We start from the raw sequence: 25,101 nt of genomic DNA on the forward strand, positions 1-25,101 counted from the left end.
AGTAGTTCCTTACCAAGCACCCATATACTTGCAGAGAGACAGGTGTACCCCACTGGGTCCGAAAGACCTGAAAAGTTGGTTACTGTGCCTTGGACGCTGTTATGGTTCAGTGACGGAAAGTTATGCAAGTGTTCCATTGTGCTATTCCTATACCTCCATCTTTAATCACAGCTGTTCATGTCAGATCATGACGGGCCTCTTCTCTGTGTTTCGTCTCAGGTTTGAAGAGGATGCATGCCTTGACCATCCAAGCCAACTACGAGCTGCGAATTGACCTGGAGGACTTTGAGAACAGCACAGCCTTCGCCCAGTATGGAGCCTTTGGAGTGGGACTGTTCTCTGTTGACCCGGATGAGGATGGCTACCCGCTGACTATTGCTGACTACTCAGGCACTGCAGGTACTGCAATACCCTACTGTACTGTAGCCATTTATTATGGCTCATCCTATAAATTCTAGTTTGTTTAAACTTCTTTAAAACATTTAGATTGCTCCTATTGATCTTCCTATTGGTCCTATTGATCTTCCTATTGGTCAATTCCCCCCTCTCTGTGAAAATATATACAATTTTGAAACATCTAAATATCTGGAAAATCTGATTCAGACATCTGTCCACCAATACGAGAGATTTTTTCAGCTGTAGATGATGAGTAGCAGCAGCCAGTTTGTGTATGTGATTCTCCTTGGTTCAGCTCTGTCGCAGGGGGCTCTTTTGGACGTTAATTGGGTCCCTCTACTCAGTTAGTCCCAGGTTCCCCTCCTCAGCCCCTCACTCATGGTTGGGCCCAGCCAGACAGACTGTTGACCTTCTGGAGCTGCTGGAAAGGGCAGGTATAATGACGCTGTAGGATGCCTCCGGGGCCACGGCCAATAAAGCAGGTCGTTAGGTTATTACGGCCCGACAGAAACAAACAGTCAGATTATCATAAATCAGGAGGAGAATACTGCTTCCACTCGTGTTTTATTAGTGAGGTAGTCTTTAAAGGGCTGCTGCTTGGAATTCAGGGAACATTGATTCCCAATCTTATCAATTAAAGCGTTTTTTTCATCAGATGAATTGAGGCGCTAATATAAAAAAATGAGACGTTTATTTAATTAAGATTGATGCTGCAGCAGAACTGTGTTGGCTTTAGCACAGTCCCGAGTTTTCTTTCAATACCTGCATTTAAATTATTTGTTCCTCATATTTGGTTTCAATTGAATGACATTTGGGAATAACAGGTTGAGATTTGACTGTTGAAACTAATGACAAAGTATCTGTTCACAAATTGACTCGGACTAAGACAGCGCTTGTACGTTATTTCACTGTTTGCGCTCCATCCGTTCACCCACAAAACTGTCGCTGCCCTTCTATTCTTTGATACTTCATCGTCAATTCCTGCATAGATGATTTAACTATTATCCTTAACAAACATAATGGTTCTATCCTACATACACTATCAGTCAAAAGTTTGGACACACCTACTCATTCAAGAGTTTTTCTTTATTTTCACTATTTTCTACATTGTAGAATAATAGTGAAGACATCAAAACTATGAAATAACACATATGGAATCATGTAGTAACCAAACAAGTGTTAAACAAATCAAAATATATTTTATATTTGAGATTCTTCAAAGTAGCCACCCTTTGCCTTGATGGTATTCTCTCAACCAGCTTCACCTGGAATGCTTTTCCAACAGTCTTGAAGGAGTTCCCACATATACTGAGCACTTGTTGGCTGCTTTTCCTTCACTCTGCTGTCCAACTCATCCCAAACCAACTCAATTGGGTTGAGGTCGGGGGTTTGTGGAGGCCAGGAAATCTGATGCAGCACTCCATCACTCTCCTTCTTGATAAAATAGTCCTGTTGCAAAACAAATGATAGTCCCACTAAGCCCAAACCAGATGGGATGGCGTATCGCTGCAGAATGCTGTGGTAGCCAAGCTGGTTAAGTGTGCCTTGAATTCTAAATACATCACAGAGAGTGTCACCAGCAAAGCACCCCCACACCATAACACCTCCTCCGCCATGCTTTACAGTTGGAACTACACATGCGGAGATAATCTGTTCACCCACACCGCGTCTCACAAAGACATGGCGGTTGGAACCAACAATCTCCAATTTGGACTCCAGACCAAAGGAAAAATGTCCACTGGTCTAATGTCCATTGCTCGTGTTTCTTGGCCCGGGCAGGTCTGTTCTTCTTATTGGTGTCCTTTAGTAGTGGTTTCTTTGCAGCAATTTGACCATGAAGGCCTGATTCACACAGTCCCCTCTGAACAGTTGATGTTGAGATGTGTCTGTGACTTGAACTCTGTGAAGCATTTATTTGGGCTGCAATTTCTGAGGCTGGGAACTCTAATGAACTTATCCTCTGCAGCAGAGGTAACTCTGGGTCTTCCATTCCTGTGGCGGTCCTCATGAGAGCCAGTTTTGGCATAGCGCTTGATGGTTTTTGCGACTGCACTTGAAGAAACTTTCAAAGTTCTTGACATTATCCGTATTGACTGACCTTCATGTCTTAAAGTATTGATGGACTGTCATTTCTCTTTGCTTATTTGAGCTGTTAATATGTACCAAATAAGGCTATCTTCTGTATACCCCCACTACCTTGTCACAACTGATTGGCTCAAACGCATTAAGAAGGAAAGAAATTCAACAAATTAACTTTTAAGAAGGCACACCTGTTAATTGAAATGCATTCCACATGACTACCTCATGAAGCTGGTTGAGAGAATGCCAAGAGTGTGCAAAGCTGTCATCAAGACAAAGGGTGGCTATTTGAGGAATCTCAAATATAAAATATATTTTGATTTGTTTAACAGTTTTTTGGTTACTACATGATTCCATATGTTTTATTTCATAGTTTTGATGTCTTCACTACTATTCTAAAATTTAAAATATTTTTTTTAAATAAAGAAAAACCCTTGAGTAGGTGTGTCCAAACGTTTGACTGGTACTGTAGATGTACATAGGGCTGTGACGATTCATGACACTTTGTTAGCCGGTTTTTGTCATGCAAAAGACTGCCGGTCTCACAGTAATTGACCGTTAATTAACATAAATACGTTTAGTATCGCCAGGCCTCCACGCATACAAGCTGCATAAAAGCCGCTGATGCGCACCTTTGCAACATCTAAAAGTATAATAAATCAATTGAATATACACCATCACAATAAATCTATTATTTATTTTAGGCAGGTCTAAAGAAACATTATGATATGGAGAAAACATATTTCAAAAGAATAGAATATATATTGGCCTACTGTATGTTATCTGGCTATGCGCCATGCCATAGGCTGTAGGCTTGTTCGTTTAGCTGACAAGATATGCTTACACAGTTCTTTCTGAACGTTTTCAGACCCCTTGACTTTTTCCACATTTTGTTACATTACAGCCTTACTCTAAAATTGATTAAATTGTTTTTTACCCCCTCATCAATCTGCACAGAATACCCCATAATGACAAACCCAATTTATTTTTGCAAATGTATTAAACTGAAATATTACATTTACATAAGTATTCAGACCCTTTACTCAGTACTTTGCCGAAGCACCTTTGGCAGCAATTACAGCCTTGAGTCTGTATTTGGGAAGTTTCTCCCATTCTTCTCTGCAGATCCTCTCAAGCTCTGTCAGGTTGGATTGGGAGCATCGCTGCACAGCTATTTTCAGGTCTCTCCAGAGCTGTTCAATCAGGTTCAAGTCCGGGCTCTGGTTGGGTCCCTCAAGGACATTCAGAGACTTGTCCCGAAGCCACTCCTGCGTTGTCTTGGCTTTGTGCTTAGGGTTGTTGTCCTGTTGGAAGGTGAACCTTCGCCCCAGTCTGAGATCCTGAGCGCTCTGGAGCAGGTTTTCATCAAGGACCTCTCTGTACTTTGCTCCGTTCATCTTTCCCTCGATCCTGACTAAATCAAATCAAATCAAATGTTATTGTCACATGCGCCGAATACAACAGGTGTAGACCTTACAGTGAAATGCTTACTTACAAACCCTTAACCAACAATGCAGTTTTAAGAAAAATTAATGTTAAGTAAAACATTGATGAGTAAAAAAAAAGAGCAGCAGTAAAATAACAGTAGCGAGGCTATATACAGGGGGTACCGGTACAGAGTCAATGTGCGGGGGCACAGGTTAGTCGAGGTAATTGAGGTAATATTACATTTACATTTTCGTCATTTAGCAGACGCTCTTATCCAGAACGACTTACAAATTGGTGCATTCACCTTATGATAGCCAGTGGGACAACCACTTTACAAAAAAAAAGGGGTAAGGGGTGGTAGAAGGATTACTTTATCCTATCCCAGGTATTCCTTATAGAGGTGGGGTTTCAAGTGTCTCCGGAAGGTGGTGAGTGACTCCGCTCTCCTGGCGTCGTGAGGGAGCTTGTTCCACCATTGGTGTGCCAGAGCAGCGAACAGTTTTGACTGGGCTGAGCGGGAACTGTGCTTCCGCAGAGGTAGGGGGGCCAGCAGGCCAATAATATGTACATGTAGGTAGAGTTAAAGTGACTATGCATAGATAATAAACACGGGGTGGGGGTATAATGAAAATAGTCTGGGTAGCCATTTGATTAGCTGTTCAGGAGTCTTATGGCTTGGGGGTCGAAGCTGTTAAGAAGCCTTTTGGACCTAGACTTGGTGCTACGGTACCGCTTGCTGTGCATTAGCAGAGAGAACAGTCTATGACTAGTGTGGCTGGAGTCTTAGACAATTTTTAGGGCCTTCCTCTGACACTGCCTGGTATAGAGGTCCTGGATGGCAGGAAGCTTGGCCGGGCCGTACGCACTACCCTCTGTAGTGCCTTGCAGTCGGATGCCTAGCAGTTGCCATACCAGTCAGGATGCTCTCGATGGTGCAGCTGTATAACTTTTTGAGGATCTGAGGACCCATGCCAAATCTTTTCAGTCTCCTGAGGGGGAATAGGCTTTGTCTTGCCCTCTTCACGACTGTCTTGGTGTGTTTGTACCATGATAGTTTGTTGGTGATGTGGACACCAAGGAACTTGAAGCTCTCAGCCTACTCCACTACAGCCCGTCGATGAAAATGGGGGCGTGCTCTGTCCTCTTCTTTTTCCTGTAGTCCACTATCATCTCCTTTGTCTTGATCACGTTGAGGGAGAGGTTGTTATCCTAGCACCACACGGCCAGGTCTCTGACCTCCTCTCTATAGGCTGTCTCATCATTGTCGCCGATCAGGCCTACCACTTTTGTGTCGTCGGCAAACTTAATGATGGTGTTGGAGTCGTGCCTGGCCATGCAGTCATGGGTGAACAGGAAGTACAGGAGGGGACTGAGCATGCACCCCTGAGGGGCCCCCGTGTGGAAGATCAGCGTGGCAGATGTGTTGTTACCTACCCTTACCACCTGGGGGCGGCCCGTCAGGAAGTTCAGGATCCAGTTGCAGAGGGAGGTGTTTAGTCCCAGGGTCCTTAGCTTAGTGATGAGCTTTGAGGGCACTATGGTGTTGAACGCTGGGGGCTGGGGAAAAAGCAAATGGAGGCTGCACGCTTTCCCGCCGCTGCGTTTTTCAAAGATGTCTGGTAGGCTACTTCGGTTTTATAGCAGAGCGTGTACTTAATATGAACAGCTGAGAAGTAAATATAAAAACACTTATTTCACTCCACACATCAACCACTGTTTGAGGAGCACGCTCTCGCTGCGTGACAGGTGATATTCTGCCCAAACTCTGTGTGCCATGGGCTCTCCAACCCTGTTCCTGCAGCTACCCAGTGCTTAATTGGGAAACCAAGTGAAATCTGTTTGGGAACATCGATAGTAAAATATTTTCACAACGAAAAAAATTTCATTAAACTGTTGACAGCCACTTTCTCTGCGCGCTCGAGAAAGGAATAAAGGAGCGAGGGGAGCAAATGGAAACTTACGGTGGTGAGATATTCTGTAGCTAAAGGTAATGTGTCAGCCTATTAAATTATGAAAATATAAACAATGCCCTATTACTATAGGCTATTCAAAATCGCCCTGCACAATCAATAAACCAACTGCATCGCCTAGGGCTATATGTTCTCTCCCAGACTCATGGGTAGAAATGTTGGAGTGTAGCATAAGGTAACCAATCCATCCAGTATGCATAATAATACAGTCCACACTCAAAGGCGATTACTCAAATTTGTTTAATTTTGGAGTATAGGCTAGACCAATTATGTACCAAAGACATCTTAAATCAGTTTTGTTTAATGTTTGTCTGCCATGAGTAATATGTGGTAGGCTATGTATTGTATAACGGCACAATTGTCATTTTAATTCCGTATTTTTTCGGGCTTGGGCTCATATGCCTATGCATAACCTCTAATATGTGTATGGGTGTTTTGAATTAATCTTCACCTTAGAAAGCGCTGTCCATTTAGTTGTGTTAGGCTTTGAAACAACATCCACAATGACCATGTTTTCCACTCAGTTTCAACCTACTGTTGAACTTCTTTCTTCAAATTGATTATCACATTGAGGTGAGTTTTAAAAGCATGATACTCTTTTGATGATTTTCGATTACATTTGCATTGATGTCAGAGTGGTTAGAGGGACAATAGAGCCCTGAGTACCAGACCATTATGACCCGATGGTTGTTAGCGAGTTGGGTACTACCAATGCATGTCCAGAGTGCATAACAGGAGATTACCGTGACTCAATGGTCATGACTGCCGGTGTGGCGGTAATATGGTCACCGCAACATCCCTAGTTGTACATCAGAGAGAAAGAGCGAGAGAGCGAGAAAAAGAGAAAGAGAGAGAGAGAGAGAGAGAGAGAGAGAGAGAGAGAGAGAGAGAGAGAGAGAGAGAGAGAGAGAGAGAGAGAGAGAGAGAGACAGAGACAGAGACAGAGACAGAGACAGAGACAGAGACAGAGACAGAGACAGAGACAGAGACAGAGACAGAGACAGAGACAGAGACAGAGAGAGAGAGAGAGAGAGAGAGAGAGAGAGAGAGAGAGAGAGAGAGACAGAGACAGAGACAGAGACAGAGACAGAGACAGAGACAGAGACAGAGACAGAGACAGAGACAGAGACAGAGACAGAGACAGAGACAGAGACAGAGACAGAGACAGAGACAGAGACAGAGACAGAGACAGAGACAGAGACAGAGACAGAGACAGAGACAGAGACAGAGAGAAGCTCGAGGTGCAATTACCTGTGGTGATGATAAGGCCCACTGCCTGAGTGTCCTAGTAATGGTAAACACCTTGAGTGCTTACTCTCAGAACTTAAAAGAAACTCTTTAATGACAGTTTGTTACCTAACCGAAATATTTTAACCATTTCATTAGGAGGGCCAAAAAGGAATACGCTTACCCAGGAGTGTTGAATAATTTTTCCTACAATGCTCGTGGAGAAGTGCATAAATTCTCTCTGATGTTTTAATGTATTCCTTATGATTATGAGTTCTGTTGCATGTTTAAATACTTTCGCTGTTCTCGTGTAGGTTTCTTCTCAGATTTTTTTTATTCAAACGTGTCCTACATTACATTGCATTATATTTTTATAATGGTACAGTAGGCATCCTTTTTCGGAAGCGTCTTATGGAGTTTAAGATGTTAATCATTAATACAGTGTTTCATTATCATATCCCGTCACTATGTTTACAATAATTAAATATTATAAAGGTTGCCAACCTTTTTATCGGTAATCCACGAGCTTGTTGATTAGAGGAACAATAGGTAGGCCTACATTGCTCCGGGGTACATCTTCCATAGGAAGAGAGGCAGACTGACATAGGACTACAGTTTTCCCTAATAAACACTGTGATTGCATGATTTTACTAGTATCATCACCACGCTCTTTCATCTTTATGATTTTTATTTGGATCCCCATTAGATGTTGAAGAAGCAGCAGCTATTATTCCTGGGATCCACACAAAACATAAAGCATGACAAAATACAGAACGCTAATGGACAGGAACAGCAACACACATTTTAACTAAGAACACTACGAATAAAGAAAAATAATAAGAAGAAAGAGAAAATAAATAAAAATGAATAATGCTAAGAATAATGTGTTAGCTGTGTGCGTGTGTGTGCGTGCGTGCGTGCGTACATGTGTGCGTATGTGCGTGTGTGTGTGTGCGTGTGTAGTGTGGGTGTGTTAGAGTGTGCGTGTGTTTGCGTGTGTGCGTGTGCGTTTGCGTGTGTGTGTGCGTGTGTGTGTGTGCGTGCAGATCAGAGGGAGGCAGGTAGAGAGGCTGTAGGCTTTATGTACGGCAGTAGTGGTGGCCTTATTAAACCCTATGGTGTACTGTATGTCTCAGGGATGTAATGTAGCAGCCAGTGGCATGTTAATCTCCTCTCAGTGAATCACCAAGCTCTACTCTGCAGGTGCTGATTCTGCTGTGACTGGACCAGACAGCTGCTTCTTGCCCACATAGCACCTTGTTTTCTTGTGCTGATATCCTCTCAGATGTTTATTTTGCTTCCAGACAGTATATTATGTCTTCATTGTCTTGTAATCTTGGGCTGATGGTAATGAGGAAAATCTATCCCCATCTATCACACAATGCAGAGCACAGATCCTGTTGTATATTTCAATTTCCCACCAGGAGCCTCAGTAGAGACAGATTTAACTCTTGTTTTTCCAGGTGAGTTGGCTGAGAACACCAAGTTGCACTGTAGTATGAGAGGTCAGATTGGGAATTTAGCCAGGACACCGTGGTTAACTCTCCTACTCCTATGACAATGCTATGGGATTCTTACAGACCGCATGATTTGTTTTGTTCTTGAAGACTGTGAAGAGACACACACACACACCACATGGGAACCGAAAATGTATTTCTATTCAAAATCCTATTTTCCCTAACCCCTAACCCTAATCCTAACGCCTAACCCTAAACATAACCCTAATTCTAACCCTAACCCTAATTGTAACCCTAACCCTAAACCTAACCCCTAAGCTTAAAATAGCCTTTGTCCTCATTGGGATGTGGGAAATGCCCCCACGAGGGACAATTTTCCTTGTTTTACTATTCTTGTTGGGACATTTGGGGATTTCAGGTCCCCATGAGGATAGAAGAACAAGACCACAGACACAGACACACACAACCCACACATATCTCTCTCACGCACACACAATCACACACACACACATAGAACCTGGCTATAGGGAAGTAACTGACTTCCCTGTCCCTGTGGTTTTCAATTTTTTTCAATTAGCAGTATACTGTTATATTTCACGCAGCAGTAATGGTCCTTGTTGTTAAACCTCTCACACATATACCACCATACATGTCATCATGATCCTGCCAAAATGTAAAAGTGCTAAAATGCTGGATGTGAAGGAGGTGAGCGCTAACATTCAACATCTCTCATTCCCCACCCTCCCTCTCTTTCTCTGTCTCTCTGTACTCCCTGCTGCTGCACCCACCCCTCCTTCTGTTCTGTCTGTCTCTCTGTCTCTCTGTGTGTCTGTCTGTCTTTGTAAGGCGACTCAATGCTCAAACACAACGGGATGAAATTCACCACCAAGGACCAAGATAACGACCACTCAGAGAACAACTGTGCCTCCTTCTACCACGGCGCCTGGTGGTACCGCAACTGCCATACGTCCAACCTGAACGGACAGTACCTGGGTGGGCAGCACACCTCCTACGCCGACGGCATCGAGTGGTCCTCCTGGACGGGCTGGCAGTACTCCCTCAAATTCACTGAGATGAAGATTAGGGCCACGAGAGAGGAGAACAAATGAGATGGAAACGATATTACGAGAAACCATAGACTAATGGACTTAGGTGTTTTTAATGACACTCAACCTGCCGAGAATGAGAATGAGGACTCTGCTCGTACTGTAATCCCTGTCCAAAAACATTCTAATCCCCTCTTGTGGTGTTGTGTTGAAGCCTCCGAGGTTTTGTAACCTTCTGCAATCTCTCGCTGATCTGATCATGTTTGTAATAATTATGTGAAAATAATGCAGGCAATGTCAATACTACAGTATCGTTGTGGAATTTTGAAATATGAAATGTTAGGATTTCTCTCATTCCCTTAAATTAATAGAATTTCTTACAGTTTATTTTGTCTGTCCCTGTTGCTTGTATATACAGTTAACTTTGCATCTGACAGCATCCTGAGTTCTCCTAAGTGTTACGCAAGTGGCTTCAGTGAACCAAGTTTGCTTGATGAGTAACCTTGCTTGAGACCTGGAGACTTGTGTTAGCTCTCCGAGTCAGTTACATGAGCTCCTGGTTGACCCCTAGCTCCTGGTTGACCCCTAGACATACCTTGTGATCATGTGTCAGTCCTGTGCCCAGTAAGACACATTCTTGACAAAGACATTATATCAGTGAGACAGGGGTTTTCAAGCCAATCACTTCACAAATGGCAGCCTCGTATTTTACGTAACATTTTCAAAAGACAGTGACCCCACAAGAGTGGCTTTGAGCGGCATGCGTGTGTGACCTGTTACAATGATAGTAGAGAGAATGAAGAGCGTAGGTGAGAGGGCTGGGCCAGCGGGCTGGGCCAATTATAATCAGAGGCCTGGATCTGTGTAGACTTCCAGTTGGTGGTGGAAACCTTCTCAGACAGTAGCTACTAGCCTATACGTTCAGCTCGTTGTCTGAGGAGGCTTCCCTGTTTCTCACTTTCTATCCTTTACTTTACAATCACTGAGAGACAAGTCTGTTCACCGATATGCTGTCTTGACTCAACTGAAATCAGTCGTTTCAGTATACTGGTTTTTGGCTGCGTTTACACAGGCAGCCCAATTCATTAATCAGATCAGCTCTGAAAAAGATCTGATGTGAAAAGATCTGATGTGATTGGTCAAAAGACCAATGAGTGTAAAAAAGATCAGAATGTGGCTGCCTGTGTAAACACAGCCTTCTAGTCTCAGTCCTCTTCAGTGAAGCGTGTGTACAGGAGGTGGTTAATAAAGTAAGGCAAACCGTTTTCTGTACTCAGTCAGAGTACCAAATATTGAGATTCCCTTACGGGCACCCACAGTAGAAAAATCAATCCAAAACACATTATTTGTGTCATAATACAACGACTGCTGGCAACTCATTCCCCGCAAAAAGCAGCCATTTGACCAGGCGTTGAATGGCATTGTGTCACTGGTACAGTAGGACTGTATAGTGTGTTTTTCTCCTTTACAGTGATTTGACAATTTTACATCTGTGTGGTGCCTCCTAAGCTGTAAAAGTCGGAATGACAACGTGTCAGGTAGGTTAGCGGCAGGTAGGTAGCCTATAAGACTGCTGGGCCAGTAACCGAAAGGTCACTGGTTCAAGTCCCTGAGCAGCCTAAATGAAAAATATGTTGCTGTGCCCTTGATCAATGCACGTAACCCTAGTTGCTCTGGATAAGAGTGTCTACTAAATGACAAAAATGTAAAACATTTGCTGTTACAAAGTTGCAATGGCATTATGAGGCTCACAACTTGGAGTCTTGAGACAACATTATGTGTTTACTATGAATTCCGTATTATGTTGCACCATTGTTCATTTACTGTAATCATGTATTTATTTCCTTATTTAACCTCTGTTTGTTTTGTCATGATGTGGCTAGTGTTTCCATTTAAAGGTTGAGTGAAAACATATCTTATTAACCTCACCAATATGTGATAGGTAGAGAGTTTAGCGGAAGCTCAAAAGATGGAGTCGGCAGTAGGGGAAACTGCGCCACTGTCCGCCCCATGGCCGTTGTTATTGTTTTGTTCATGAAGCAGGGCAGAGATGTCCGTTGGGAAAAAAACTGTGTTTGTTGTTTACAGTAACTTCTTTGTTGTTGTAATATCGCAATCTAATGTGGCAGTTTAACCATTAAGGATTCCAGCTTGAAGGTGAAATTTTAATGTTGATATTATTTTGAGTCTGTTTATAATGGAATGCTGTTGTTGTAAAAGAGCCCTCAGTTCAATATGAGCACTTTAAAAGCAGATACGTTGAGATTGACATACAGTAGAATTGTTATGTTTTTGTCTCAAAAGGAATTAAAAAATAAACCATTGTTTAGATGTGTAAAGTTCTCTCATCACAGCATTTTAAGATGAAGGTTTGAAGGGGCTGGGTGGTAACTTATGTTTAGAAGCTTAATAAAGGTATCTTACATGTACTAAGTACTAACATTTATCATTTTACAAGCTTGCTTTCTTATGATTGTAGCCTTATGGTATAGCTCAATAAAATTAGATGATAATCTATGATTCCACGATAAGAGAGATGTTGAACAAAACATTCTAAATAAGAGACTACTGTCAGTTTGTAATTTGGGGGAGGGACAAAAATATAGTTTTTCTACATAAATAGGCTGCTATGATATATTAGAAATATGATATCCTCCCTGAAAATGAGTGTCTGTGACTTTAAGGACCTCTGGAACCTCTAGTGGTGATCTGTTGAACTGCATCCTTATCCAAGACCCTAATAGGCCTAACCCACCATCCGTGGAAGTTACTAAGGCGTGAAATTGTGCATGTTCTTCAGTTTAACTCCCCCTTAGGAAGACGACTGACTTCTGCTGTTCTCATCGTTTTTTCCCCCTAAATGCACAATGTCCATCAACGTTCTCTTTCGCTCCATTTTTCTTTTTGTTCATGAACCAAAAAAGAAGCAGAAATGGTTTGTTGAGTGGAACGGAATGAGACCAGGCAGACATTTGTAAACAGTCTATCATATACTACAATGACTATTAGCTCTGGATGTTTTCAATCTAAACCAACTCTCCTGACCGGGCTATTTCCCGGGATATGGTGATGTCCATTGCTTTTTCTTGAATCCTTTGACTGTGTTTGAATGTTCTCAACAGCATTTATTAAATACTCATTTTGTAAATGAGTCTCCGTTGGTGCATTGGAACTATTTCTGTGTCATCCCCATGTTATATTATCTATGCCTGTAATTACTCTTCACAAGTCAGGGAGGCTAGAACAAGGCTTTCTAGAGGGGGGCTCATAAGTAGGTAATTGAAAAGATGAGCCTAGAATAGATTGTGTGTGTCTCTCTCTCTCTCTCTCTCTCTCTCTCTCTCTCTCTCTCTCTCTCTCTCTCTCTGTCTCTCTCTCTCTCTCTCTCTCTCTCTCTCTCTCTCTCTCTCTCTCTGTCTCTCTCTCTCTCTCTCTCTCTCTCTCTCTCTCTCTCTCTCTCTCTCTCTCTCTGTCTCTCTCTCTCTCTCTCTCTCTCTCTCTGTCTCTCTCTCTCTCTCTCTCTCTCTCTGTCTCTCTCTCTCTCTCTCTCTGTCTCTCTCTCTCTGTCTCTCTCTCTCTGCAAAGCCTAATTTCTGGACACTTTGACCACTTGAAATAATATGAGCTCCCTCTTGCAGGCATCTTTAAATGTTGCAATCAAGTGTTACAGACCAGGAATGGTGAGACGGTGCCTTTGGAAATGTCAGTGGGAAGTTAGCCTAGTTTAGAAAGAAGGAAAGAAGTCCAATCTCTTGATTGGTAGAATTTATTTATTTTCTGCAATATTTTTAGCAGGACAAAATGGTTAATAGTTTAAAAAGTACAAATGGTATCAAACAGCTGCAATCTATGTGTGGCATGTCTACACGTTTTAAAAAGGGAATGGGGTATGTTGAATATCTAGAGTAGTCTTGAAGCGAGCACATTAATTATGGCTTTAGGCACAACAAACCTTTGTCAATGAGGAAGCTAAGCATTAAGAATTCAATGGATGGATGGAATAGCCGATGACATCCAAGCATCATTATGCAATTTACAACAGGCCATTATGGCACCAGGAAACAAGTAGTTGATGCATAAACAGAGAGTCCTCAACTGTGTGTGCCCCGTCCAGCCAAGCACTCTAATTATCCCATCATATGGCAGCAATAGACTCATTGGGTGAAGTATTTGACAATTACATTTTCACAGCAAAGGGCTGTTATGTGAGGAGTACAAAAGGAAATGGGGAGCGATACGGTGTGTCATCATTACCCTATAAGAAGCCTGTGTTTCTGTTCTGTTTCTCAGCAGACTTGGGTTCAAATACTATTGGAAATATTTTAAATACTTTAGCTCTAGTTTGCTCTACTCTGCCGGGAGTACCAAATGGGAGGGGTTTGCACTCTCGTGATTATTCTATTGGTTCCATTGTGCCAGGCAAGCTCAAATTAAGCCCAGATCAAGTTTTTGAAATAATTTTAAATAGGATTTGATTTGAACCCAGGTCTGTTCCTTATCAGGCTCAGTGAAGTACATAGACACAGACAGTACAGTTTGATGTTTACAACAACTCTCAGTTCTTTGTGTGTTCAGACTGAACTGCATACAGTTACTGACACAAACGGTCAGATCTAGAAAATCTCTCCTATTTAGGGAGGTGTCCAAGTAATGTGTAAAACAAGAGGGGTGGAGAGTTAGTGATGCGTGGGTTGACTCATAACCCGCAGTCCACATGCTTATACCGGCAGGTTTAGGGACATGAAATATTGGTTGGATGAAGGGAAGGTGGGTCGCGGGCAGGTTGAATAAAGAGAAAACAATACCTTTAAAAAACCATAAATGTATAATTCTTGTGCAACTTATCTATCTTATCTATAGGCTACATTGAGGTTTTTCTTTCATTATTTTAGGCTATCTGACATTAGTTCATAAGCCTAAGCTTCAGGGCCTAACTGTATGCGCGTAGGGTAGGGGGTAATCTGAAGCATCCATTTAGAACTTCCACTCACCACCAAATATGGTGATGAGAGGAAGTCCAGTGGCAGAAAGTTGGAGAAGATAGAGCTAGATGAAACTTGGATGACATTCTGCAAATTGATGAAAAATTCAATCTCAATACAGTTTTTTGTTCCCAAAACTAGAGTCTGTTACGAACAGAATGCAATACGTTTTGTAAACATTAATCTTTCTAAAAGTTTCGAAAAATTGCATTGATAGAAGGAGTGCAAAGGCGAATTGAGTTATTGCACACAAGCACTTCACAGAGTAGGGGTTCCCTAATGGAAATATGCAAATACATGCTAGAAAGCGCCAATAGGATCTCGCTAGCTTGTGCTTGGCTCTGCCCACGTCCTTGCTTGTTCTGCCCCCTATGCTTAATTTGCTCCAATTGGTAACAACAACGGTGGTGTATCTTGGGTTAGTTACTAGTATCTTTGGTTGTACTGTACAGTGCTTCAACTTTGAACTGATTATTTTAGAATAATACTAATGTGAATAGAAAATATGCTGTTTTGCAAAGAGAAATGGATCTGGGCTATTGTGAATGCTCCTGTAAACTGCACTTTCAAAACATCCTTGCAGATCACTTGCATCACTGTTAGTTTTGCCATGGCAGCCTGTTGCCATGAAACAACAAAGCAGATAGTTATGGGTCAGGTTTATGGGACCTTATGAGGAGTCAATGCTTATCTCATATTATGTGTTGTGTGTTGTTTTTTTACAACCGCCATGTTTTAGTAATGTGCTCATTATTGTAATCATCTTCAATTACCTAACTGAGTTATTCTGTATATTGAAAAAAACAATCAATTTTTACTGACAGAAACAGCAACATAGGCAAACTTGTCACGTAAATCAGGGGCAGTGTTCAGTGTTGAGTGGCAGGATGTGTGGAAGTGGTGGAACAGGGACTTTCCTATTTGGCGGATGTGACGGCCGTGGAGGCAACTGAACCCCCTTGCAATTTCTGAGAAACAGGTTACAATAACTGTGTGTTTGAGGGAGGGAGAGAGAGAGGGGGAGGGAGAGAGAGAGAGAGAGAGAGAGAGAGAGAGAGAGAGAGAGAGAGAGAGAGAGAGAGAGAGAGAGAGAGAGAGAGAGAGAGAGAGAGAGAGAGAGAGAGAGAGAGAGAGAGATAGGGGGTAATAACATTACGTAAGCTGGCTCCAGGAAATATTTACCCCTCATTTGCACACCATGCTTGGAGTTGATAACTTACTCACCGTAAAGTACAACATTGCTCGGCACCACATGGGGTTTTAACATGTTTCCAGGTTACCGCAGAGGGGAAACCCACGGTAGTTTTCTCAGTTCAAAAAGGTTACAAAGGTTGACACTATTTAATGGACACATCATATAGTAGGAGAGAATAGTGACAATTACCATCTTAAACATAACTTGGTGAATTATAAATGGAGTCTAGTTTAAAACCAGCTGGCAACTTACACAGTGATCCATCTGCACCAGGTGAAAATGAGTATCCTTCTGGATTTCCTCAAAGTATTTGCGATGATGTACCCCAGCAGAAGTACCTGTGCAGCAACTGTAATAACGTACTGAATGAGGCACGTCAGACTTTGTGTGGCCACCGCTACTGCCTCGCTTGTGTCAGTTGGTTAGTGAGGTAAGGCATTTCAATTATTTATATTATAAATTTTGTGAAACATCTTCAACAATAACCAAAGTTAACCATTTCCTCATATATCATCCACACTCTTGCCAGTATGTAACACAGCCTACAAGTTTCCCTTTTTTGCCTTTCCCTTAAGTTAAGTTAAGATATTACAATTCTGTTAACATATCTGTGTATATTGTATTATAAATCTAATCCCATATGTTCATTGTTGTTATTTAGTAATAACAACAACCTTGTTTGCAAGATGTGCAAAGAAGAAGATCCAAGCTCAGAGAGTGAAACAAGCATACTGACATCAGACAATGTATGTATAGCATTACTGAACTTTGTATACATGCTGGAATAGCACAAGTTGATAGGGTTGAATGATACAGCAGACCTATATGACCTTGATTATGGACCCAAAACAATTATGTCATGCATAACTTACTGTAGATAGCTCTGCAGACAAACCTTCTTTAACAACACATTAAAGAGGCAATCTGGGATGGTACATTCTTTTTTAACTTTTACATTTATGATATATAGCCATGGATTGTTGAAGAATATAACTTATAAATGCCTCATGAGCTTAGCTCAACTGTCGTAACCCATCAGAAACCAAAATACAAGCCTGTTTTACTCCATTGTTTGTAAACAATGTAATTGTTAATAAACACGGGTATGATTCAAAACATGGTTAAAATTATAATTTTGATCTCATGGAGGGTCAATCCTTGCATCCATAGCTCCGTCTAGTGTTTACATTTCTCCAGCCCCATCCACCATCCATCTACCTTCCTCAACCTTCCATCAACCTTCCATCTACCTTCCATCTACCATCCATCTACCTTCCTCAACCTTCCAGCTATCTTCCTCAACCTTCCATCTATCATCCAATCTACCTTCCACCTACCTTCCCTTACCTTCCATCTAACTCGGGCATTTACCTTTCATCTACCTTCCATCTACCTCTGGCATTTAAGCCCTTGAATTCCTACGCAAAATAAATGTGCAATAGTAAGTATTGTAGCTGGATAGATTAAATTATCTACTATTATCTGACGTATGCAGCGTTTACCGTGAATGCAGTCTCCGCTAAAGCAGGAACATGACCTTTAATTACATGTCTACTGTAGCGCAGCTCTTCAGCGCTAGGGGTTGAATAGAGCCCTACCCCTTCTAATCAGAGCCTATATTCTGATTTTAGATGAAAGGCCATAGAAATTGAACTCACCAGAGAATTGCATTGACCTAAACTATTTCATTGTTCTGGTCTAACTCTTCTCAGTGGTGTAAATAGAATGGCTGTAGAGTTCACAATGTTGAACAAGTTGAAATGTGTCTGATGTGAATTAGTCCATTGCTGAGGCTCTGAGTCCATTGAAAAATAATTACTAAAAAGGATATTCCCATTCAAGTCAAAAGTCAGTGTTATTTTTCTATGACTGAGACATGTGTCTCACCAATAATTATAGTGATAAGTAATATGTTAAGTCAGCAGGTAACATAAAACTAATACGTTAGCATACGTGACATATAACTACAATGGTTAAAAGGCATTATTTTTGACTTATTCTAATGAGCCCATGTTGGTCATCACCGTAACCGAATGCTTGTGATCTAAGTCTAGGCCCAGCAGAATGTGGTTCAGCATGAGCTCCTCCAAACATCCTGATCAGAACAACAGACACTCCATAATCAGCTCACTTGTTTAATTAGAATGTTGGTGTGTTGTGCTAAATTAATGGGCCCGTAGTATATTCATATCAATATGACGGAACATTTGGAAAAATATATTTTCATGACGGATTACTCCTATATTTTGATTCAATCGGGTTAATGAGGAACATTGAGTACTTAGCGAGCATCACAGCGCAATGGAAACTAATTGCTGAAGCTTGTAACAGTAACTCACATTTTGTATCTTACATTTAGCATTCACCTTCCCTTTTCTATGGTCACAAAGCAAAGGCTTGACTGCCTCCGACTGTTCCTTCCACAGTGGGTGCATTGTTGGTCGTCAGTTTTAAGTAGCTACTGTTGTATTGAATGATTATTATGATGCTGATTAAAGAGATAGAATGGCTTTGTGTGTTTATTGCTTCTGAAATTCAACAGTATAGAGACACAGACAGCAGCACTTCAAAGATCTACTTCAAACTGTATTAGCTCACAACAATGAGAGCCGGAAAACTTTGTCATTCAAACCAGTATAGCACTGAAGAAATCGGCAGTGTGATAAATAGAAATCAGGCCATTCTTTATTATGCATAAACATTTTCCCTCTGAGGATTAAAGTGATTTAAAGTGGAAGTACTGAATTAGTCATTTAAGTACTAAAAGTTGATCTTAATTCTCCGATGTGTTACTCCAGTTATTCAGTGATGCAGCCATCAATAAGGAGATCTTGGAGTTGAAAGTGCATTGTGCTAACCAAGGTTGCTCCTGGAGGAGTATTCTCAAGGACTTTGAGGTATTGACACTTTTTTACACATTTGAACGATACAATTAAGAATCTACTTTTTTGTGACAGTGAGACTTATATAAAATAAAATAAACACTGTAATGGGTAGGTAAAATGTAAAATGTTCTTTACAGTACTTACGTAATTAGATCAGGGTCAGGGGCCAATTTGTCATCTAAACTAAATTAAAATACCAAGTTCTCTTGTAGAAAACTCAGACCAAATCTTTTAAATTGGTGCCAAAATAATTCAAACATTTTTAGAGCTAAGTTATTTCGATCCCAATGCTACAATTCTAATGAGGACAATACTTACTGATTATACATCATCCAATGTTGCTAAGATAATTAGGTTGTTTATTATAAGTATATCATCTCATAAAGTTTAGTTGAAATGTTGCCTTTGAAAGTTTATTTGAAAAAGAAGGGGAAACAGAATCTAATAAAAAGAACAGAGGTCTATTTTGAATGATCTAGATCAAGTTCAGAAAAAATTGGCCCCTGATGGCTGATATTGACTTTGCGCTGAGATCGAGATGTTGATGTTGAAATTAATTGATTCACTGAAATGTTGTGCTGAGCTCGGGTTGGTTATCAATTGTTTTGTTGTCCTTTCTGAATTGTCTTGAATCCTCTTTCAGGAGCACCAGGGGCAGTGTGAGTATGCCCTAATCCCCTGCAACATAGGCTGTGGTCACATGGTGTTGCGAAAGGCCTTGGCCTGCCACCTGGAGAAGGCCTGTCCAAACAACATGTCAGTGTGCTCCGCATGCTGCCACTCTATGAGCCCCATAGAGCTACAGGTAAGACAGGCCCAAATAATTCAGTTCCAGCAGTGCATTCAGTAGCTGTCAAACTAACCACCTCATCTGAGTTGCAAGTACTGCCACTGACAGGTCTCGCTGACATTCTCAGATGTTCAGCCCTGGTATGAAGTGTTTTTCCTCCTACAAAATGGCTAGATAAGACGTAAAGAGTTCCATGAATTTTGAAAGTTTGGAACACCCCCAATAGAAATGTAGTGCATGCTGACTAATGGAGTTATGGAAATAAATAGCCAGCGTAGTTTCCTGTAGTTCTAAACTGCAGGAGCTACAGTAGTAGGGAATTTGAACAAAAATACGTTGGAATTGGTCTCTAGTGAAAAACCTTGGTTGGGGTCTTGGAGATTGGTTCAGTATGACATTGGAGGGGTCCACGCAGCGCAGCTGAAGCTGCAGGGTCTCTAGTGTTTACTGCTGCCCCATATTCCCTTTCGCTAGTGTTTTGAGGAGGATGGGGGGCTGCTGAGAGCTTTGGACTGCAGCGAAGGGGAGCAGAAAGCCACAGAACACTTTAGACTCAAGTAAAGTTAGGTTAACCATTAGGGGGTAGGGCATCATGATTCGGGATAAAATGTATACAATTGATTGTAAGAACCGATTGCAAAAGCTCTAAGTGCAGACTACTCACTACACTGAAACAGTAATACTGTACTACTTTACTGTTCTACTGTACTACTTAAGTAATACTGTACTTAATCAATGGTATTACTAGATATCTCATGTAGCTATTGATTCTATGAAAAAAAAACTGTAGGCTTACATCTGACTGTTTCTGTCTATCTTCAACATTTTTGTGTGTTGTTTTACAGACACACTCATGTCACAGTCTTGGGGAGGAAAAGGCTGATAAAAAACAAAGGAAAGGAAAGGTAGGAAAAGATATGTTTGTTCTTAATGTAGCGGCTGTCAAATCCAATTATGTTATTTGTTGTATAGCTGATGGTTGTTGTGAAACACTTTTTTGTTGCCACATTAGATGTTAATTGTCAAAATTGTCTTGATTCTACAGAATAATCCTATTCCAGGTTCCAAGGCAAAAGAGTATTGTGTTTTCTCTGAAGTTGGTTGCACATTTAAGGTTTCTATTAATTCCATTATTGCATTACAATAAATTGGGCATCAAATACAAAGAGTGTGGCATATTATAAAGCTTTTGCAGTACAGTTATTGATGTTTTTGCCTTCTAATCCCATGTATTTTAGGGGACCACAGAGAAGCTGAGAGTGCATGAGAACAGTAGCCATGTTGGCCACCTTCAGCTCCTGCTGCGTGCCGCCACCACCACCAGCAGTGACCTGCAGGCCTCCCCACTAACAGCCCCTGCCTCAGGCAAGGAGGAGAACAGGGCTATGGATGAGCAGCTGCCCCATCTCAGAGAGGCTCTGTCTGGCCTGACACTGCATTGGGACATGGGACTGTCAAGGGGGGATGGGGAGCTGGAGACGGAAGGAGGGGACGGAAGGGATAGCTCGGCAGCTCACAGCCTGCGAGATGATGATCAGGTGACCATCCTCCTGGACCTAGGGCGTCAGATAGACACACTGCAGCAGAGGGTCCAGATATCGGAGAACATCATCTCCGTCCTGAACAGGGAGGTGGAGAAGACCCAGCTGAGCATGGAGGCTGTGGAGAGGGAGAACCAGAGCAACCAGGAAATGATTTATCACTTAGAAATAAAGGTACAGTATATCTTGAGTCAGAGCATAAACTCATCTTTGTGGACCAGCTGATTAATTCCAGAGCACGCAGTGAACTTCCAAAAAAGTTTAATCACACTCCAATAAGTTCAGTTGAATCATACTTCTTAAAACAACCATTAAGAAGTGCATGCGTCCACTATCCTCCCAAAAGTAGGCTAATATGTTCAAGAAAGTAACTTTTCTGATGCTCCTAATTTGCAGTGGTGGAATTGTAGCCTAAGTATTGCTGCATTCACCCACTATTCTTGAAGAAATGCTGGTCTGGCTGAACAGTGAGGGGGAAGGGAGAGCATCAAATGTCACATATTGGTCGGAAAAATGGACTGTTGCCTAGAATGAATTTGGCCTTCCTGAAAAATATCCATTTATATGCCACTTCCGCAAGCATTCCTCCCTCACTCTTAGAGTAGACGGCCTCTTCTCATGTAACAGTACATATTGATGTAGGATCTTAATTTGAGCCAGTTTGCTACAGCAGGAAAATAATCCTGCAGCAACAGGAAATGTGAATCATTATGTAATAGACATTTTTGTAGGGGTTGATACATTTTTCGTAAGGAAAAATCAAGTCTGAAATTTCAAAGTGGAAATTAAGAACTTTAGAAGCCTTTTTAAACCTGAAAATACACTACGAGTTAAACATTTCCTGAATTGCAGGAAAGTTCTACTACAACAGGGTGATCAAATTAAGATCCTACATCTGTAGAATACAATAGGTACTTTATTTATCCTAAGGGGACATTTTATGTCAAACAGCAGCAGACAAAAAAGACACACTGTACAAGACAAACAAACAGAATACAAAATCAGGAGCCATAAAAAGTGCCATAAACATGCCATACCATTAAAGACCACAAAATATGTCTTCAGAATGCACAAGCTATTGTTGATGTGAGTCATTTTATGAAAATCACAATTCAACAACGCCCTTACTCATAATGAATGGGAAACTATATGTCATTATCCAGTGACAGCTGTCGGGGATTTCAGCTTTTGGGGGATTTCCTACTGTAAATATTTGATCAATCTGTTCTTAAGAACATATTTCCTGCAATTCAACACATTTTGCCATGACTTATGCCATGTTAATGATCTGAGTGAGAGTGACTAACAAAATCAATGGGGGCCCCTTGGAGGTCAGGGCCCCTGGGCACGTGCCCTCCGTGCCAGGTCAGTATTCGGCCATGATTACTACAAGTATAGATAACTGGCTAGACTAATTTACCAATCTAAATATTGTTAGCTGACATGGCTAATTGTGTGACTGACAAAACAAGAGAAAAACTGCTGACGCACAACCACATTTCGAACTTGCACCTTGTGTATTCTAATATTGTAAACCTCAACAGTAAGTTGAGACCCTGACTGAGTTCCTAATAAAACATTTAAAAGTTATTATTACATTTTTGGGGTCGGGGGCCCCCTAGCGGCCGGGTGGCCCTAAGCGACCGCTTATGTCGCTTATACCTGTAGCCGTCCCTGTTTATCAGTGAAACACATTACAATGGTCTCTGTGCTTTTTGCACTGGCCACTAAAATGTGTCAGCTTAATTAACAGAAGAAAGCAAGGTAATTGTACATTGTCAAGAAGTTTTCATCTGTTGTATTCACTGTAATCATATGCTCCAATATTTCTCTCAAATCAAAAACATAACTTTCTTGAACAGTGAACAAACAGGAGAAGTAATTATATATTTTCCATATAATCAAATCCCATATCACAGTCAGGTGAAATGGAACAATCCTAAACATAATATTTGTCTATGTATTATCTGACCAGGATAATGGGGCTGAGAATATAAACTTGTCTTTGCTTCAGATGATTCAGCACCAATGCAATGTCAACACTTGCAACAACAATATATTTCAGGAAGTTCAGCGGGAAGAGAATAAATTGTAGGGGGGACAGAATAGATGTATCTGACAACAATGACAATACAAATGTTTTCTGTGTGATGTCTGTTGTTTGTATAGGCCCTGTATAGGTTCCAAAAGGGTTCTTCGGTTGTCCCCATAGGAGAACCCTTTTGGGTTCCATGTAAAACCCTCTGTGGAAAGGGTTCTACATGGAACCAAAAATAGTTCTACCTGGGACCAAAAGGGTTCTACATGGAATCCAAAAGGGTTCTTCAAAGGGTTATCCTATGGGGACAGCCAATGAACCCTTTTAGGTTCTAGATAGCACTTTTTTTCTAAGAGTGTACTGTATTATACAGATGTAGGATCTTAATTTAAGCCAGTTTGTTACAGCAGGAAAATAATCCTGCAGCAACAGGAAATGTGAGTTGTTATGTGAATTATAAATAACGTAGAAAGCCAGGCATAAGGCCGAAACGCATGCTCTTTTTATTTTTATTTTTTATTAGCACCTTGCACTTTCAATTTTTGTATTATTTTGAGCATGGATTCAATTAATTTAATCGGCCTCCTTGGGTTATTCCTCATCATGGTTTTGAGTGCGAGTACTTTTTTAACTCTACGATTATAAATAACTAACATTTTTGTAGGGGTTGATACATTTTTCGTAAGGGAAAATCAAGTCTGAAATTTCAAAGTGGAAATTACAAACTCTAGAAGCCTTTTAAAACGTCAAATACACTACAAGTTTAAAATGTTCTGCATTGCAGGAAAGTTGTCCTGCAACATGGTGATCAAATTAAGACGTCTGTATGTGGAGGATGTTGAATCTCCTGAGGAGATTAATAAAGTTGTATTGAATTGAATTGAATATTGCCCTGTAGGTGACAGAGCAGGAGCATAGAATGGCCAGGAAGGAACTGGTCATCAGCTCCCTGAAACAAAGTCTCAGCGCCCACCAGGAGGTCTCTTATGACGGGACCTTCATCTGGAAGCTGTCTGACCTCAGCTCCAAAATGAAGGAGGCCGTCTCTGGCCATGGGAATAGACCAAACCTGTACTCTCCAGGTACAGTACTCTTCCAACTTTAACTAAAACCGAGGAACCGGTGGTGAAGGGCAGTCTATTCACACAGAGAGACAGTCTTCTATGCACATGACATAAAATAGGCCTAAATTAGAAAGTGCTTCATTTGAACTAAATTGTTTTTATGGAGATGCTTTGTTGAAACATTATACAGACAGCACTGGGTCAGAGGCACCAAGTTCCCGCCAATATTATTTGTATCCACTGAAACACTTTGTGTTTGTGTCCTCTTTCCTTCTTCTAGCATTCTACACAGCCAGGTATGGATTCAAGGTGTGCATGAGGCTGTACCTGAATGGTGACGGGGTGGGAAAGGGCACTCATATCTCTCTTTTCTTTGTGATCATGAAAGGGGAGTATGACCTACTTCTCTCATGGCCATTCAAGCACAAGGTAAGGAAGGCTCTCTGTGTTATACCTGTGTAACATACATCATAAATTGTTTATTTAAAGGGATGAGGTTTTCAACTGAAATGTTATTTGAGATTTGTCTCTACAGTAAATAAAACCCAACAAAAACTCTGCATGACTCTTTGTAGATGTAGTTCTCATCTCTTTCCCTCTGCATCATTAACATAATAAAAAATTATCAGCCATCTTGTGAGTGTCTGTCAGACATGTTAATGTCTAATCAGCATATCTCCTCGCCAGGTCACTTTCTTCCTGCTTGATCAGAATCACAGAGAACATGTGATTGACGCCTTCCGGCCCGACCTAACCTCATCATCCTTCCAAAGGCCTGTTTCAGAAATGAATGTGGCCAGTGGTTGCCCGCTTTTCTTCCCTCTTGGTAAACTTCGCTCGCCCAAGCATGCCTACTTGAAAGACGACACAATCTTCATCAAGTGTGTTGTTGACACTTCATCCTGAGCCATGCTTCAAATGATCTATCAAAGGAGGGGTGGGGGATGGGGGGGACGGACGGACGGGGGGATTACAATAGGGACTAAGGAATGCGTTGGTTTTC

At 41.4% G+C, this 25,101-nt stretch overlaps 2 protein-coding genes across 2 annotated transcripts in view; both read left to right on the forward strand.

The window, feature by feature from the left end:
* Positions 1-9,666, forward strand: part of fibcd1a (fibrinogen C domain containing 1a) — a gene marked incomplete at both ends in the record, with an annotated part of 97,397 nt that extends 87,731 nt beyond the window's left edge. Inside the window, 2 exons of the mRNA XM_084176485.1 lie at positions 220-399; positions 9,404-9,666. Coding sequence (XP_084032611.1) covers positions 220-399; positions 9,404-9,666 — 443 coding nt within the window. The remainder of the gene's footprint in view (positions 1-219; positions 400-9,403) is intronic.
* A 6,332-nt stretch (positions 9,667-15,998) lies between these two features.
* traf1 (TNF receptor-associated factor 1) lies at positions 15,999-25,004 on the forward strand (the record flags this gene model as incomplete). The annotated part of the gene is made up of 10 exons (XM_084176609.1): positions 15,999-16,210; positions 16,442-16,526; positions 18,579-18,677; positions 19,309-19,470; positions 20,301-20,360; positions 20,501-20,569; positions 20,694-21,170; positions 23,933-24,116; positions 24,379-24,527; positions 24,786-25,004. 10 exons carry the CDS (start codon positions 15,999-16,001, stop codon positions 25,002-25,004), a joined length of 1,716 nt encoding a protein of 571 aa, XP_084032735.1.
* Positions 25,005-25,101: the final 97 nt, after the last annotated feature.

The sequence above is a fragment of the Coregonus lavaretus genome (assembly GCF_964263955.1).
Source record: "Coregonus lavaretus genome assembly, chromosome: 14".
Classification (NCBI taxonomy): domain Eukaryota; kingdom Metazoa; phylum Chordata; class Actinopteri; order Salmoniformes; family Salmonidae; genus Coregonus; species Coregonus lavaretus.